This window comes from Phalacrocorax aristotelis, chromosome 3 (genome assembly GCF_949628215.1).
Source record: "Phalacrocorax aristotelis chromosome 3, bGulAri2.1, whole genome shotgun sequence".
NCBI lineage: Eukaryota > Metazoa > Chordata > Aves > Suliformes > Phalacrocoracidae > Phalacrocorax > Phalacrocorax aristotelis.
Genome location: NC_134278.1, coordinates 114,473,021 through 114,486,282, shown reverse-complemented (window position 1 = coordinate 114,486,282; position 13,262 = coordinate 114,473,021). Strand labels below are relative to the sequence as shown.

The window sequence follows — 13,262 nt, the reverse complement described above, 5'->3', positions numbered from 1 at the left end:
AAAAAAAAGAAAGTCTAATGAACTTGCCAATAAAAACTAATTGTATTTATTTATTGTGGTAACAAAACCATAGCAGACTATTTTACTACATGTAAATACAATATAAAGGATCAGAATACCAACTCCTAGAAGTATATATACACTTATATATAAGTAGATGAGTAAATACAGTATTATGTATTAAGATATAGTACAAAGAATGAACAAGGAAAAGGCAAGGAAAGGTCAGTGTATCATCATATATGAAAAATATAACTAGAGCTTTTATGAAAGTCTGAAGTTTTTGAGCAGCTGTACGAATGACAATCAGATTCTGAAGTTTCTGCACCAGGCATTTCAATGGTTTGATGATGATTCACACCAGATGAGGATCTGACCCTTTCTGGCTGTTTTTACATCAGCATTTTAGTTCAGATTCAGAGCGAGCTTCCAAAGTAAATTGAGTAATTGTCCCCACTTACCATGCTCTGCTTTGCACTGCAGAGCCAGCTCAGGATACATAAGCTAGGTTCCTTTTGAATGAAGTTTTGTAGAACCTAGACTAAAGCAAAATTTCCCCCAAATATGTTTAGTGTGGATATTACGTCCTTAGTATCAACTGTCTGTTCTTTTTTGTGGATTTCATTTATGAAGTGTTCTTTTCTACATTAAGAAACATAATATAATTGATCTACCTCATTTTTTGTAGTAATATTACATATACCATGTATTTAACTGTTGTGAGATATCCAAATAGCTGATTGAAATTATTGGTATGATTTTTTCCCCCCCAGGAAGGAGTTAGGCTTGCTTCAGAAACTGTATGGATTGTATGATACTGTAATAAACAATATCAATGGTTATTATGAGATACTTTGGACAGATGTAGATATTGAAAAAATTAATGCTGAACTTCTGGATTTTCAAAACAGGTATGTTCATAGGCTGACTATAGGCCTGTCAGTCTCACTTCTGTGCCTGGTAAAATTATGGAGAAGGTTATTCTGAGAGTTATTGAAAAACACCTGAAAGACAGTGCAGTCATTGGTCCCAGCCAGCACAGGTTCACAAGGGGAAAGTCCTGCCTAACAGACTTGATTTCCTTTTATGACAAGGTTACCCACCCAGCTGACCCAGGGAAGCCAGTTGATGTGATCATTTTGGAGTTCAGCAAAGCTCTCCATACTGTCTCTCACAGTATCCTCCTGCACAAAATGTCCAGCACACAGCTGGATAAACATGTAATGCAGTGGGTGAGCAACTGGCTGATGGGTCGGGCTCAAAGGGTTATAGTAAATGGGTCTACATTGGGCTGGCAGCCAGTCACTAGCAGGGTTCCGCAGGGATCCATCTTAGGGCCAGTACTCTTTAATCTCTTTTTAAATGACTTGGATGCAGGACTGGTACAGTTTGTTGACGACACAAAACTGGGAGATGCTGCTGACACTCTCAAGGGCAGAGAGGCCCTGCACAGAGATCTAGACAAACTAGACAGCTGGGCAATCACCAACCATATGAAGTTTAACAAGGGCAAGTGCTGGATTTTACACCTGGGGCACAGTAACCCAGGATGTACATACACACTGCGGAACGAGAGGCTGGAGAGCAGCTCTGCAGAGAGGGATCTGGGGGTTCTGGTTGACACCAAGTTGAACATGAGCCAACAGTGTGCCTTGGCAGCCAAGTCCTGGGGTGCATCAAGCACTGCATTGCAGCCCGTCGAGGGAGCTGATTGCCCCGTTTTACTCTGCAATGGTGTGGCCTCACCTCGAGTGCTGTGTGCAGTTTTGGGCACCACAGTCCATTAAGGATATGAAGCCACTGGAGAGTGTCCAGAGGAGGGCCACGAAGTTGGTGAAAGGTTTAGAGGAGAAACCGTAGGAGGAGCAGCTAAAGTCACTTGGTTTGTTCAGCCTAGAGAAGAGGAGACTGAAGGCAGACCTCATCGTGGTCTGCAGCTTCCTCAGAAGGGGAGGAGGAGGGGCAGGTGCTGATCCCTTCTCTCTGGTGACCAATGACAGGACCCAAGGGAACGGCAGGGAGATGTGCCGGGGGAGGTTTAGGTTGGATATTAGGAGAAGGTTCTTCACCCGGAGGGTGGTGGAGCACTGGAACAGGCTTCCCAGGGAGGCAGTCACGGCGCCAAGCCTGACAATGTTCAAGAAGCATTTGAACAATGCCCTCAGAGATCTGGTGTGAATTTGGGGTTGTCCTGTGCAGGGAGAGGAGTTGGACTTGATGATCCTTGCAGGTCCCTTTCAGTGGAGGACATTCTATGATTCTATGATAACATGAATTATAACTGATGCTGAATGCAGTAAGAATTAGGCGACTTCAGTAAAGCTATTTGATATATTTAAATACAAAACTTCCATGAATAAGTTGTATCATAAAGTAATAAGATTCTCCAAATAAGAGTGGAATAACACTATACTTTTAGTTAACCAGCCTTTTACCTGTAGTTTTGATAATCAAAGGCCATTGAAGAGTCAATCTCATTAGCTATATGAACCAAGAGGTTAGGAGAACTGAAAGTTTATTTGTAAAATATAAATTCTTCAACTAGGGGGATTAGCCCTTTGATTTTTAAGTCCTGGATACAAGAATAAAATTTCTGAGCCTTTTAGAATATCTTATAATTTTTTAAAACATTTCTACCATTTCACATACATTGACAATGCTGAGTGTCTTAAATATTATGGGTTTGTAAAAAAGTTACAAATATTGCAGTAATGCTGAAAGCTTAAAATGATTTTGACACTGTTGAGAGGATTAGATGTAATTAGCTTGATTCAGACATAGTTTCTAATCTTTTAATTTAACTCTAACATTTTCAAAAGTACTTTATTATTTTGAGAAGAAATATAATATAGAATAATAGGGCAAGGATTATTTTACAGCAGAATAACTGCATTGAGTGCAGTCCTCAACTCCCCTGCTACCCGATAGAGTCCTGTTTATAAGCTTGGCAAGCTCCATCCTAAACCAACTCCAGCTTTCTTGGCACTTGCTTTGCACCCCTAGTCCTCCTATTAGAACAATATTCCAGAATCTTTCATTATTAACTTCCAAAATAAAGGCATGACTAATTCATGTACATTTGTACTTGTTATTTTAGAGGATATGTATACTGCAGTTATAGGGCAGTGCAGGCCTATTAAAACAGCTTTAAATCAATCTTAGATAATGTTAAAATCTAATTGCTGAAATACAGAGCTCTGCAAGAGCTAAATTATGTTACTCTCTGAAACTGACATTCATTTAAGGTAGGTCAAGTAGAAGTGTATGAAAGGGCAATTACTTTTGTAACTGCAGCAAAGAGAAAAACCTGCAGTATAAATAGTTCTTTCTTAGGCTGTTGAGTACACATCCCATCTATTTACCCATCGTTTCCTTCCATTCTCCATTTTGAGGTGATCTGTGATGTCATTGTCCAACCATGCGTGTGCTCCTCTTTTTCAGCATTCTTGAATACTTTTTTTTTTAGTCTATTGGATAGTTTCAAATTTCAACAAGGCAGATTTCTCAGAAAATAACCTGTAGTGCCTATGAGTTTTATAAAAGTCAAAACTTCACAGTAGTCCAAAATGAGACACAAATTACTTTTCCCACTCAGGGAAAGGCAGGCAGGTATTAAACATTCTGTTTGACAGCAACCGGGGAGCTAATCAACATGAATGTACTGGCAACCACATAGCACTAACATCGCTCTAAACTGGACACAGACTGCTGTATCCCACCTGATTACAGAAAATATGAAATTATATCAGTGGGAGGTAGGGAGGTAATTGACAAAGGATGCAAAACCAAGGGAGATATGACCTAGGCTTTATTACTTTTCCTGCTAAGGATATACTTTATCATTTATATTAGGACATTCCTGTGGTGGGTCAACAGCTTAATTCTTAGTGTGTAGGCTCTGTAAAAGTGTGGTCAAAGAGGTGAGTAGTCATTTAACTGCTTTCCTGGGGTTTTACCACATTAAAAGTACATAACTTTCATTTTCTTAGTGGATAGTTTCAGGAACAACACTAACCAAAATTAGAGAAGGTGGTCATATCTTTCTAATTTTCCCATCTCTCTCCAGAGAGGTGTATTAATATGTGCCATGTGTATTACTGATATTGTAAACTGAAGTAAATATTGTCTTTGTACAATGATTACATATGTGAAATTTAACTGGTTTTGCCTTGGTTTTCTTTTGCCAATAAAGAGCTTTGATGATAAGTAGAAGGTAAGCTATGTTTTAATGCAAACTGCAATATTTCTGTATATTTGCAAAGAACAAATCAGTGGTTAAAACTCTTAAATATTATGATTTGTTAATAGAGCATTTGCATTAGTTATTTTACATAGAAAATGTTGACCTCAATACAAACTAATTCATATCTCTTTGTCTGTTTTTAAAATGTTTAAACAATTCCTATTCTGACAAAAGAGGCATTTCCTACTGTATCAATTTAACTCAACTGCAGGTGCCGTAGACTACCTAAAGGACTCCAACACTGGCAAGCATTTTTAGATCTCAAGAAAAAAATTGATGATTTTAGTGAGTCGTGTCCTTTGTTGGAAATGATGACTGACAAAGCAATGAAGCAAAGACACTGGAATCGTATTGCTGAAACAACAGGACATCAATTTGATATAGAATCTGATTCCTTTTGCCTTCGAAACATAATGGACGCACCAATTCTTAAATTTAAAGATGATATTGAGGTAAGTACCTACATTTCTTTTCTCCTTGTTCATTTTATATTTTCCGCAAAAAATAATATGATTACTTATAAAATGATCACCTTTTTAAATTTTTTTTTCTTCATTAAAGTCCTTGACTCTCAGTCAGACCACACTAGTTTAAAATAATTTATATTGTGTTTGGAAGTTCTTATTCATATGATCAAAGACAGAGGTAGCAGCTGGAATCTTTGGACACTTATTTCTACATAATCTCTTCACATTCTTTCTGGGCCTATTTTCTGTGATTTTCTTAGCTCTTTTTAAACAGGAAAAAAGCCAGACAAAACTTCAAATGATCATGGTCACCTAATTTTTTAACTCTTTGTTAATTTGTAAATTAATTTGTAAATAAATCAGAAATTTTAGAGGAAGGCTTCATGCTTACTAATATTTAATATGAATACTTTTGAGATCTTTGGGGCTTCTTCTGAACCATACAAATTCAAAAAAGCCCCCACATAACCTGAAAAAACTCTTAATGGAGTTTTCAAGTTTTACAGGGTAAATATGCATGCAAAAGCTATTGTTATATTCATACTTGATTTATATGAAAGCATTCAAGGTGATCTGCTTAATTTTGAATTAAGCTCTGATTTGAATAGAATGTTGGACTTTATGACCTTTCCAACTTAAACTATTCTGTGATTTGTGATTCTATAAATTAAAATGTGGTAGGGTTGAGAGTTCATCTGGTGGTGAGTCTACGTCATTATCCTACACCTTGTAGAAATGATGATTCAGAAATCTTATTATGCAGAAATAACAAAATGTAAAGCTACAGAAATGGTATATCCATGCATTTCCAAGTGTGCACTTTCCAGTTATTTGTACATGTAATTTGAATGAGTAAAATCGGTAGTGTGATATCTGCATTTGTGTGACATATTTCTATACTATTTTATAAAATTTCATATATTGTTTTTAAATATTCTATTACTAGATGTGTAATATTAGGAAAGATTTATTTTCTGAAGAATGAAGATTCTAAAACATCGTTCTTTGTTTGCAGGATATATGCATATCAGCTACAAAGGAAAAGGATATCGAAGCCAAACTTTCTCAAATAGCTGACATTTGGGGATGCCAAATTCTGAGCTTTTCATCATTCAAAGGGAGAGGAGAGTTACTGTTAAAGGGAACTGAATCATCAGAAATTATAACATTGATGGAGGACAGTTTAATGATTCTTGGCTCTTTACTGACCAATAGGTACTTCTAAATTGATTGTGTATGGTATTTTCAGAAACTCACTGAGATAGGAACTGTACTGTTATCAGACTAAATCAGCAGTAAATTTGAATGGAATATTATTTTTTAATGAAAAAGAATGTTACAATGTCTAATGAAAAACTTCCTCAAGTGGAAGACTTTTATGTATTAGTAGCAAACTGTTGTCTCAATATATTTGAGTGTAATCAAGCTGGTAGAAACTTTCCACAAGATTCTTCTTGCTCCAAGTGAAAACAGTGGGTTGATCCTGGCTGGACACCAGGTGCCCACCAAAGACACTCCGTCACTCGCTGCCTCAGCTGCACAGGGGAGAGAAAAATACAGTGAAAGGGTCAAGGGTTGAGATGAGGACAGGGGGATCACTCCGCAGTTACCGTCACGGGCAAAACAGCCTCAAGTTGGGGAAAATTAATTTAATTTATTACCAGTCAAATCAGGGTAGGGTAACAAGAAGTAAAACCAAATCTTAAAACACCTTCCCCCCCATTCCTCCCATCTTCTTGGGCTTAACTTTACGACCAAATTCTCTACCGCATTCCCCCGCCACAAGCAGTGCAGGGGGATGGAGAGTGGGGATTGTGGCCAGTTAATCACATGCTGTCTCTGCCACTCCTTCCTCCTCAGGAGGAGGCCTTCTCACACTCTTCTTCTACTCTAGCATGGGGTCCCTCCCACAGGAGACAGTCCTCCACAAACTTTTCCAATGTGAGTCCTTCCCACAGGCTGCAGTTCTTCATGAACTGCTCCAGTGTGGGTCCCTTCCACAGAGTGCAGTCCTTCAGGAGCAGACTGCTCCAGTGTGGGTCCCCTGTGGGGTCACAAGTCCTGCCAGCAAACCCACTCCAGCGTGGGCTCCTTTCTTCATGGGGCCACAGGTCTTGCCAGGAGCCTGCTCCAGTGTGGGCTTCTCACAGGGTCACATGCTCCTTCAGGTATCCACCTGATGCAGTGTGAGGTCCTCCCAGGGCTGCAGGTGGATGTCTGCTCCACCGTGGACCTCCATGGGTTGCAGGGGAGCAGTGTGCCTCACCATGGTCTTCACCACGGGCAGCAGGCAAATCTCTGCTCCAGTGCCTGGAGCACCTCCTCTCCCTCCTTATTCATTGACCTTGGTGTCTGCAGAGTTGTTCCTCTCACATATTCGCACTCCTCTCTTCAGCTGCAGTTCTGCCCTTGTAGTTGTTTCTCCTTAAATAAGTTATCCCAGAGGTGCTACCACCATCACTGATGGGCTTGGCCTTGGCCAGCGGTGGATCTGTCTTGGAGCCAGCTGGCATTGGCTCTGTTGGACACATGCAAATCTTCTAGGAGCTTCTCACAGAAGCCACCCCTGTAGCCCCACTGCTAACAAAACCTTGCCATGCAAACCCAATACAGTGAAACAAGTGTTGTCTGGGGTTTTTTTTCACCATTGTAAGTATTTATTTTTAAATAGTTTTATTTAGAATTAAATAATTTCTGCTTCTCCTCCTTTTTTAGATACAGTACACCATTTAAAAAAGAAATTCAGAGCTGGATTTATAAACTAAGCAGCTCTACAGACATAATTGAAGAATGGCTGGTTGTGCAGAACCTCTGGATTTATCTTGAAGCTGTTTTCGTAGGGGGAGATATTGCAAAACAGTTACCCCAGGTAAAATTTACAGTGCTTTCCTATTATTTTGCTTTAAGAGCTATCTGTGTAATAATTTCCAACAGATTATGCTGTGAAAGTACTTATGTTTTTGCTCTGTATAGGAAGCAAAGCGTTTTCAGAATATTGACAAATCATGGATAAGAATAATGCAACGTGCTCGTGAAAACCCAAATGTAGTTTACTGCTGTGTCGGAGATGAAACTATGGAGCAACTTCTCCCTCATTTACATGAACAGTTGGAAGTATGTCAGAAATCACTTACAGGGTATGAATGGTTTCATTTTTAATACATTATTAATTTTAAAATATGAAATATTAATAGTATTTCAGTCTTACTTTCACTCTTATGTAGAAAAAATTGAAGTGCTAAAATATTCTAATAAAAATCCTGTTCAATTTTAAAGGTACTTAGAGAAGAAAAGACTACTGTTTCCTAGATTCTTTTTTGTTTCTGATCCTGCCCTCCTTGAAATTCTTGGACAAGCAAGTGATTCTCATACAATTCAGGTAGAATCTTAGCGATATTTTTTTTCTGCTTATAACAACAACAAAAAAAGAATATGGAAAAGCATTTAATTAATTAAAATGTGACCATTTTCCTCCTATAAACTTTGAGAAAAATTTTTGTTTCTTGCTCTTTAGTTTTTAACAAAATATGAAATGGATTTGTGTAATTTTAAAAAGTCTTCAGAATTCGTAACAGTAGAATATGGTCCCATCAAGTGATTTGCTGCTTGGTCCTTTCACAACTAAACTAACAGAGCAGATGCTATGAGACTTCCCTGTTTTGCATATTGCAAAATTTGTCCGACTAGTCTGGATTGTTCCTGAGGGTTGGTTGAGACAAAATAGTTGATCTCACACAATAGCTGGTGTCTGTTCTGCTAGATCACCACTGGAAACTGTAAAAAAACAGCAAATGGAGATAAAATCCTACACAGTCATTTCTGTAATTATCACCTACAGATGCCCTGAAATTAATCTGTAGGTTCAGATGAACCTTTGCAGGATAACCTTATTGAGATCTTGAGACTTCTTTTCTGTTTGCTGAGTTTATATATTTATATTGAATGACTTCTGAATTATCCTTACAGCCACATCTGCCTTCCATATCTGACAATATAAATGAAGTAGAGTTTCACCCAAAGGATTATGATCGTGTATTGGCAGTCATATCAAGAGAAGGAGAAAAAATTCCAGTAATTCTTTTAATTTCTTCCCCCCCCCCCCCCCAAATGTTGTTAATAGATAAATCATTCTATTCTTGAGCATATGTATGTTTATTGAAATTAAATCTGTAGTTGTCTTGAATATAAATTTAGTAACTGGTAACTAAGGTTCTTGAACAGAACATTGGTAGTTAGGTTCTGTTTTGTACCTTTTACTTTTATTAATTTTTCAGTTGGACACTCCAGTGATTGCGAAAGGACCAGTAGAAATTTGGTTGCAGGATTTATTGCATGTGCAGCAGATATCATTGCATGGCATAATTAGGGCAGCATATTACCAAATTAGTGACCCAGGATATCAGTTGCTGAATTTTCTTAATCACTTCCCAGCACAGGTGAGATTACAGGATGTAGATTTGTGTGTGCAGTCTGGGTTGGGGAGGTGAGATGTAAATAGCATATAGGGTTGTCTATATGAGGAAGTTTTCATGGAGGAAACAAGGGTATGGAGCTACTCATTAGAAGGCAATCCTTAATGACTTCAATTTTGGTACCTTATATATAGCATAATATTTTTCTCTTAATCTACTTTAAAATTACATTTTTTCTTCTCTTGGAGAATATAAAGTAGAGTTTATATTTTCTGTGATGGATATTGAACCCCTTTCAGATGCAAATAAAGTTTCATGTGCAGATTGATTTTTCTCTCATAATTTAAGATTACAAGAGCTGTGGCTATGATTATATATCCATGTTAATATATTTCTCATTATGATAATGCAGTCCTAGTAGAAGCCTATCTTGAAGGATTCTAGTTTGCCTAGATACGCCTTCATCTTACTGATAATTCATAAATTTCATTAGCAAGTAATGAATTGTTTCCCATCCTGTACAAATTCTAACTCTAATTTGCTAATCAGTATGGTGCTGGGTGTGATTTTTTTTTTACAGAAATCCTGCAATTATTAAAACTGGCCAATACGTTGCTAATTAAAAAAAAATCAGTACACTTAAATATTTAATAGAATTATCTTAAAGCTGTATTTATGACATAAATGTGTATTATCTAGCAGTATTTATTTTAAAATCTACTACTTTTCTTTAAGTAAGTAAGGACCGTCAGTCTTGTTTACATGTCAGACATTTTGAAGTGGCTTTATTACCATCTGCAAAGATCTTCTTTCCTATCCAAATGTTGCTAATACAAATGTTTTTAAGTTCAAGGAATTATTTGTGTTAGAAGGGGCAGGGGTTGGGGAGAAGAACAAAACAGATTTTGGCCAACAAATTTAAAGTACACAGAAAGAAAAGCTGTGTTATAGGACAGAGAAGAAATTGGGCAAAATACTGACAAATATTTGAAATGTTTCCTTCAAACTGCCTTTTTCCTGTCTCAGAAGGTTTGGTTATAGGTAGCATGAAAAAGTCACAACAAGACTTTTTTTCCTCTGACTAATCAGTCATTCTAAAATAAATTTGTTTTAGACCCTACTGATGATAGCCTAATGATTCTAAAATGGTGTGAGATTTCGTGCTACGCAATCTCTGTATTCATAAATTCACTACAGGTATAGAGGAATAGAAAAGTCAAAAGAGTGGGTTAGTAAAATTTTTAGGACTTGGTACTTTGTAAACGTAGAAATGTGGGGGGAAAATGTATTGATCCAGTCCGCATCTATCCTGTGTTGTCACGGGTGTGCCTGATATTGTAAATCAAAATTAATCTGAGACTGTAGTTTACATGCAACTTTCTGTAACTCTCTAGATTGGATTTGGATTTGGAAGCAAACCAACTTGTAGTTCAATGTGCTCTAGGCTGTTCTCCAGTAATGACACCATGTTAGAAAGATAGCAGTCCATCCCATGTTCAGTAGAAATGCACAGCATTTTTTTAAATGTTCTTTAATTAGCTACAAATTGGCAATGGAAAATTTTCAGAACAACTTCTCCCCACAACTAAAGACCTGTTTATGTTTGTGATACTGGAGTACACTAAGCGACCACAAGTGAAACTGAGAATCGTCCTTAATTTGTGTGTATCTCAGTATGTGACAAATTTTCATAAAAGTTTTAAGATGTTTTTTTCAGGAGTTTCTAGTACTACAGCAGAACCAAATAACTCAGGTGCAGTATCCTGGTGAGACGGCATCATGCTGGGTGTAGTGATAATTTGGGACTCTCTACACCATAATTTATTGTTCCTGTTATACCTTAGGCTTCTAAACAAGGCTAGTGTTCAGCATATGATTCTTTTGTATTTTTTTCACATATTAAATTTGTAGGTTGGATTACTGGGAATTCAAATGTTGTGGACACGTGATTCAGAAGAAGCTCTACAAAATGCTAAAGAGGACAGAAAAATCATGCAAGTAACCAATGAGAGATTTCTGGAGATTCTGAATATGTTAATTAGCCAGACCACACATGATCTTTCAAAGTTTGACAGAGTGAAATTTGAAACGCTTATTACCATTCATGTGCATCAGCGTGATATTTTTGATGATTTGGTAAAGTACAGATTTTGATTTCTGACAATTAAATGCATTTTCTGTCATAAAAATTTTTTCTTACAAGTGGTAGCTACAGTTATACATGTATACGCATGTGTTTGTAAGACAGAGATGTCCATAATCTAATTGTAGTAAAAACAGTACATTTTTTCTTGAACTAGAATAAAATTCATCGGTCCTGTCGTATAAATATTTACTCCAAAGCTTTACACTTAGAATATTACAATTTACCACTTCTTCCACGGAATTGTTTTGATAGACAAAACCCTTTTAGTCTGTCCTTTCTTTGAAAACCTGTTGTATTACTCTTATTTGCATGACTAAAAAAGTTGAGTCTGCTGAGGGTGTTGTAGCTTTATCGTCATCCTCATGGCTTGTTACAGAATCTCAGTAGTTCGCACTTCAGCTCCACCCCTTCTAGAGTTACAGCAATGATAGCAACATCTTCCATATCTCCTCGTTTCTTCTTTCTGTCTCTCCTACTCCCTCAGAGAGCAGGCTACTGGGATTCTCTTTCTGGTTTCCAAGGAGAATACATGGAAGACAAGCAAACAAAAAACCCTACTAAAGTCAACAGATAATGCTAATCTTATCCTTGAACATTTTAGACTCTCTTAAATTTTTTACATTCTTTGAGGAATGCCATCCATCAACATTACATCTCTCACATATTTTTACTGCTGCTGACACAAGCTTATTAGATTCTACAAAATTTGCCTTCCATGCCTCAATCAGATCCTTCTTTCATCATGCTCTTTGTTCCAGTGTGTTTGGTGGATTTAGCAGTGTGTTGTTTGCCAATTTTACTTGGAGGGTGGGCTGTACCACTAAAGCCATTTATGATTTATTTGATTAACACAGATGTTGTAAAGATCAGGTTAAGTGATCAGGACATTTTTTAAATATCAGTTTAGCATATATCTGAACATATTATGTAATGCTTATATGTATTTCAGTTTACTTACATAGGAACTTTAACCTGAATAATCACTCATTATTCTCACACAAATAAGCATTTTAGCACAGTTATCAAAGACAATAAGTATGGATTCTCAGTTATAACATAAACACTTATTTACTTTCCTTTAAGGTAAAAATGCACATCAAAACACCAACTGATTTTGAATGGTTAAAGCAGTCTAGATTCTACTTTAAAGAGGATGTGGATCAAGTCTTGGTATCCATTACAGATGTTGATTTTGTCTACCAAAATGAATTTCTGGGTTGCACTGATCGTCTGGTTATAACACCTCTAACAGACAGGTTAGAAAACTGATTATGCATAATGAATAATTTTAATATATATAGTGTTTATTAAACATATACCTCCAGAGAGGTACATTCTGAATTATGTCCTGTGTGGGATAGGTTGTTCATGAAAATCTTCTCATACATTTGCTTAATCATACTCTTTTAGAAAAGGTAAAATAAGTGTCTCGCTGATTTGTATACTTATTAATTCCTAGAAAAGTTTTATCACTGCCCAGTCTTAAAAAAAGATCTGGTAACAGAAATTAGTAATTTTAAGGTTATATAGTAATGTATAGTTTAGCAGTATTTCTATACTGAAGTAAAGATTAGGTCAAATATTCAAAATTCTGTAATAAGGGATCCTATACAGATTTTGTGTCCTGAAAAGTCTAAGACAACCAGTCAGTGTCTGTTGTCTTTTTAGTACTAGGAAACAATTTAGGCTTGTCTGTAAGAATCTAGATGTTGACAAAGTCCCAGCTGTATGCATTCGCTTGCTATTCTTCTGTAGCCAGGCAAGCAAATGACCGTTAATTTTGTTTCAAATATGGCTTAACAATGAGAACTATTTTTCTTTTTTCCTCTTGGGAATTTTTTGGCCAAAGAAATTTATTTGCCATTCTTTGACAATTCTTGTCAAAATTCTTCCTCCATTTATTCCTTTCTTGAGAAGTCACTTCTGACCAAATGGGAAAATTGTAGGCGAAAAGATACTTCACTTGCAAAAACATCCCCTCAAGAACCAAAAAT

The 13,262-nt window shown here is 36.7% G+C and overlaps 1 protein-coding gene across 1 annotated transcript in view; it reads left to right on the top strand.

Moving 5' to 3' along the window:
- DNAH8 (dynein axonemal heavy chain 8) overlaps window positions 1-13,262 on the top strand; it is a 138,688-nt gene that overhangs the window by 42,566 nt on the left and 82,860 nt on the right. Inside the window, exons 30-39 of the mRNA XM_075089890.1 lie at window positions 774-911; window positions 4,455-4,695; window positions 5,726-5,925; window positions 7,426-7,579; window positions 7,684-7,847; window positions 7,987-8,089; window positions 8,677-8,781; window positions 8,985-9,146; window positions 11,034-11,258; window positions 12,352-12,524. Of these exons, the coding sequence (XP_074945991.1) occupies window positions 774-911; window positions 4,455-4,695; window positions 5,726-5,925; window positions 7,426-7,579; window positions 7,684-7,847; window positions 7,987-8,089; window positions 8,677-8,781; window positions 8,985-9,146; window positions 11,034-11,258; window positions 12,352-12,524 (1,665 nt within the window). The remainder of the gene's footprint in view (window positions 1-773; window positions 912-4,454; window positions 4,696-5,725; window positions 5,926-7,425; window positions 7,580-7,683; window positions 7,848-7,986; window positions 8,090-8,676; window positions 8,782-8,984; window positions 9,147-11,033; window positions 11,259-12,351; window positions 12,525-13,262) is intronic.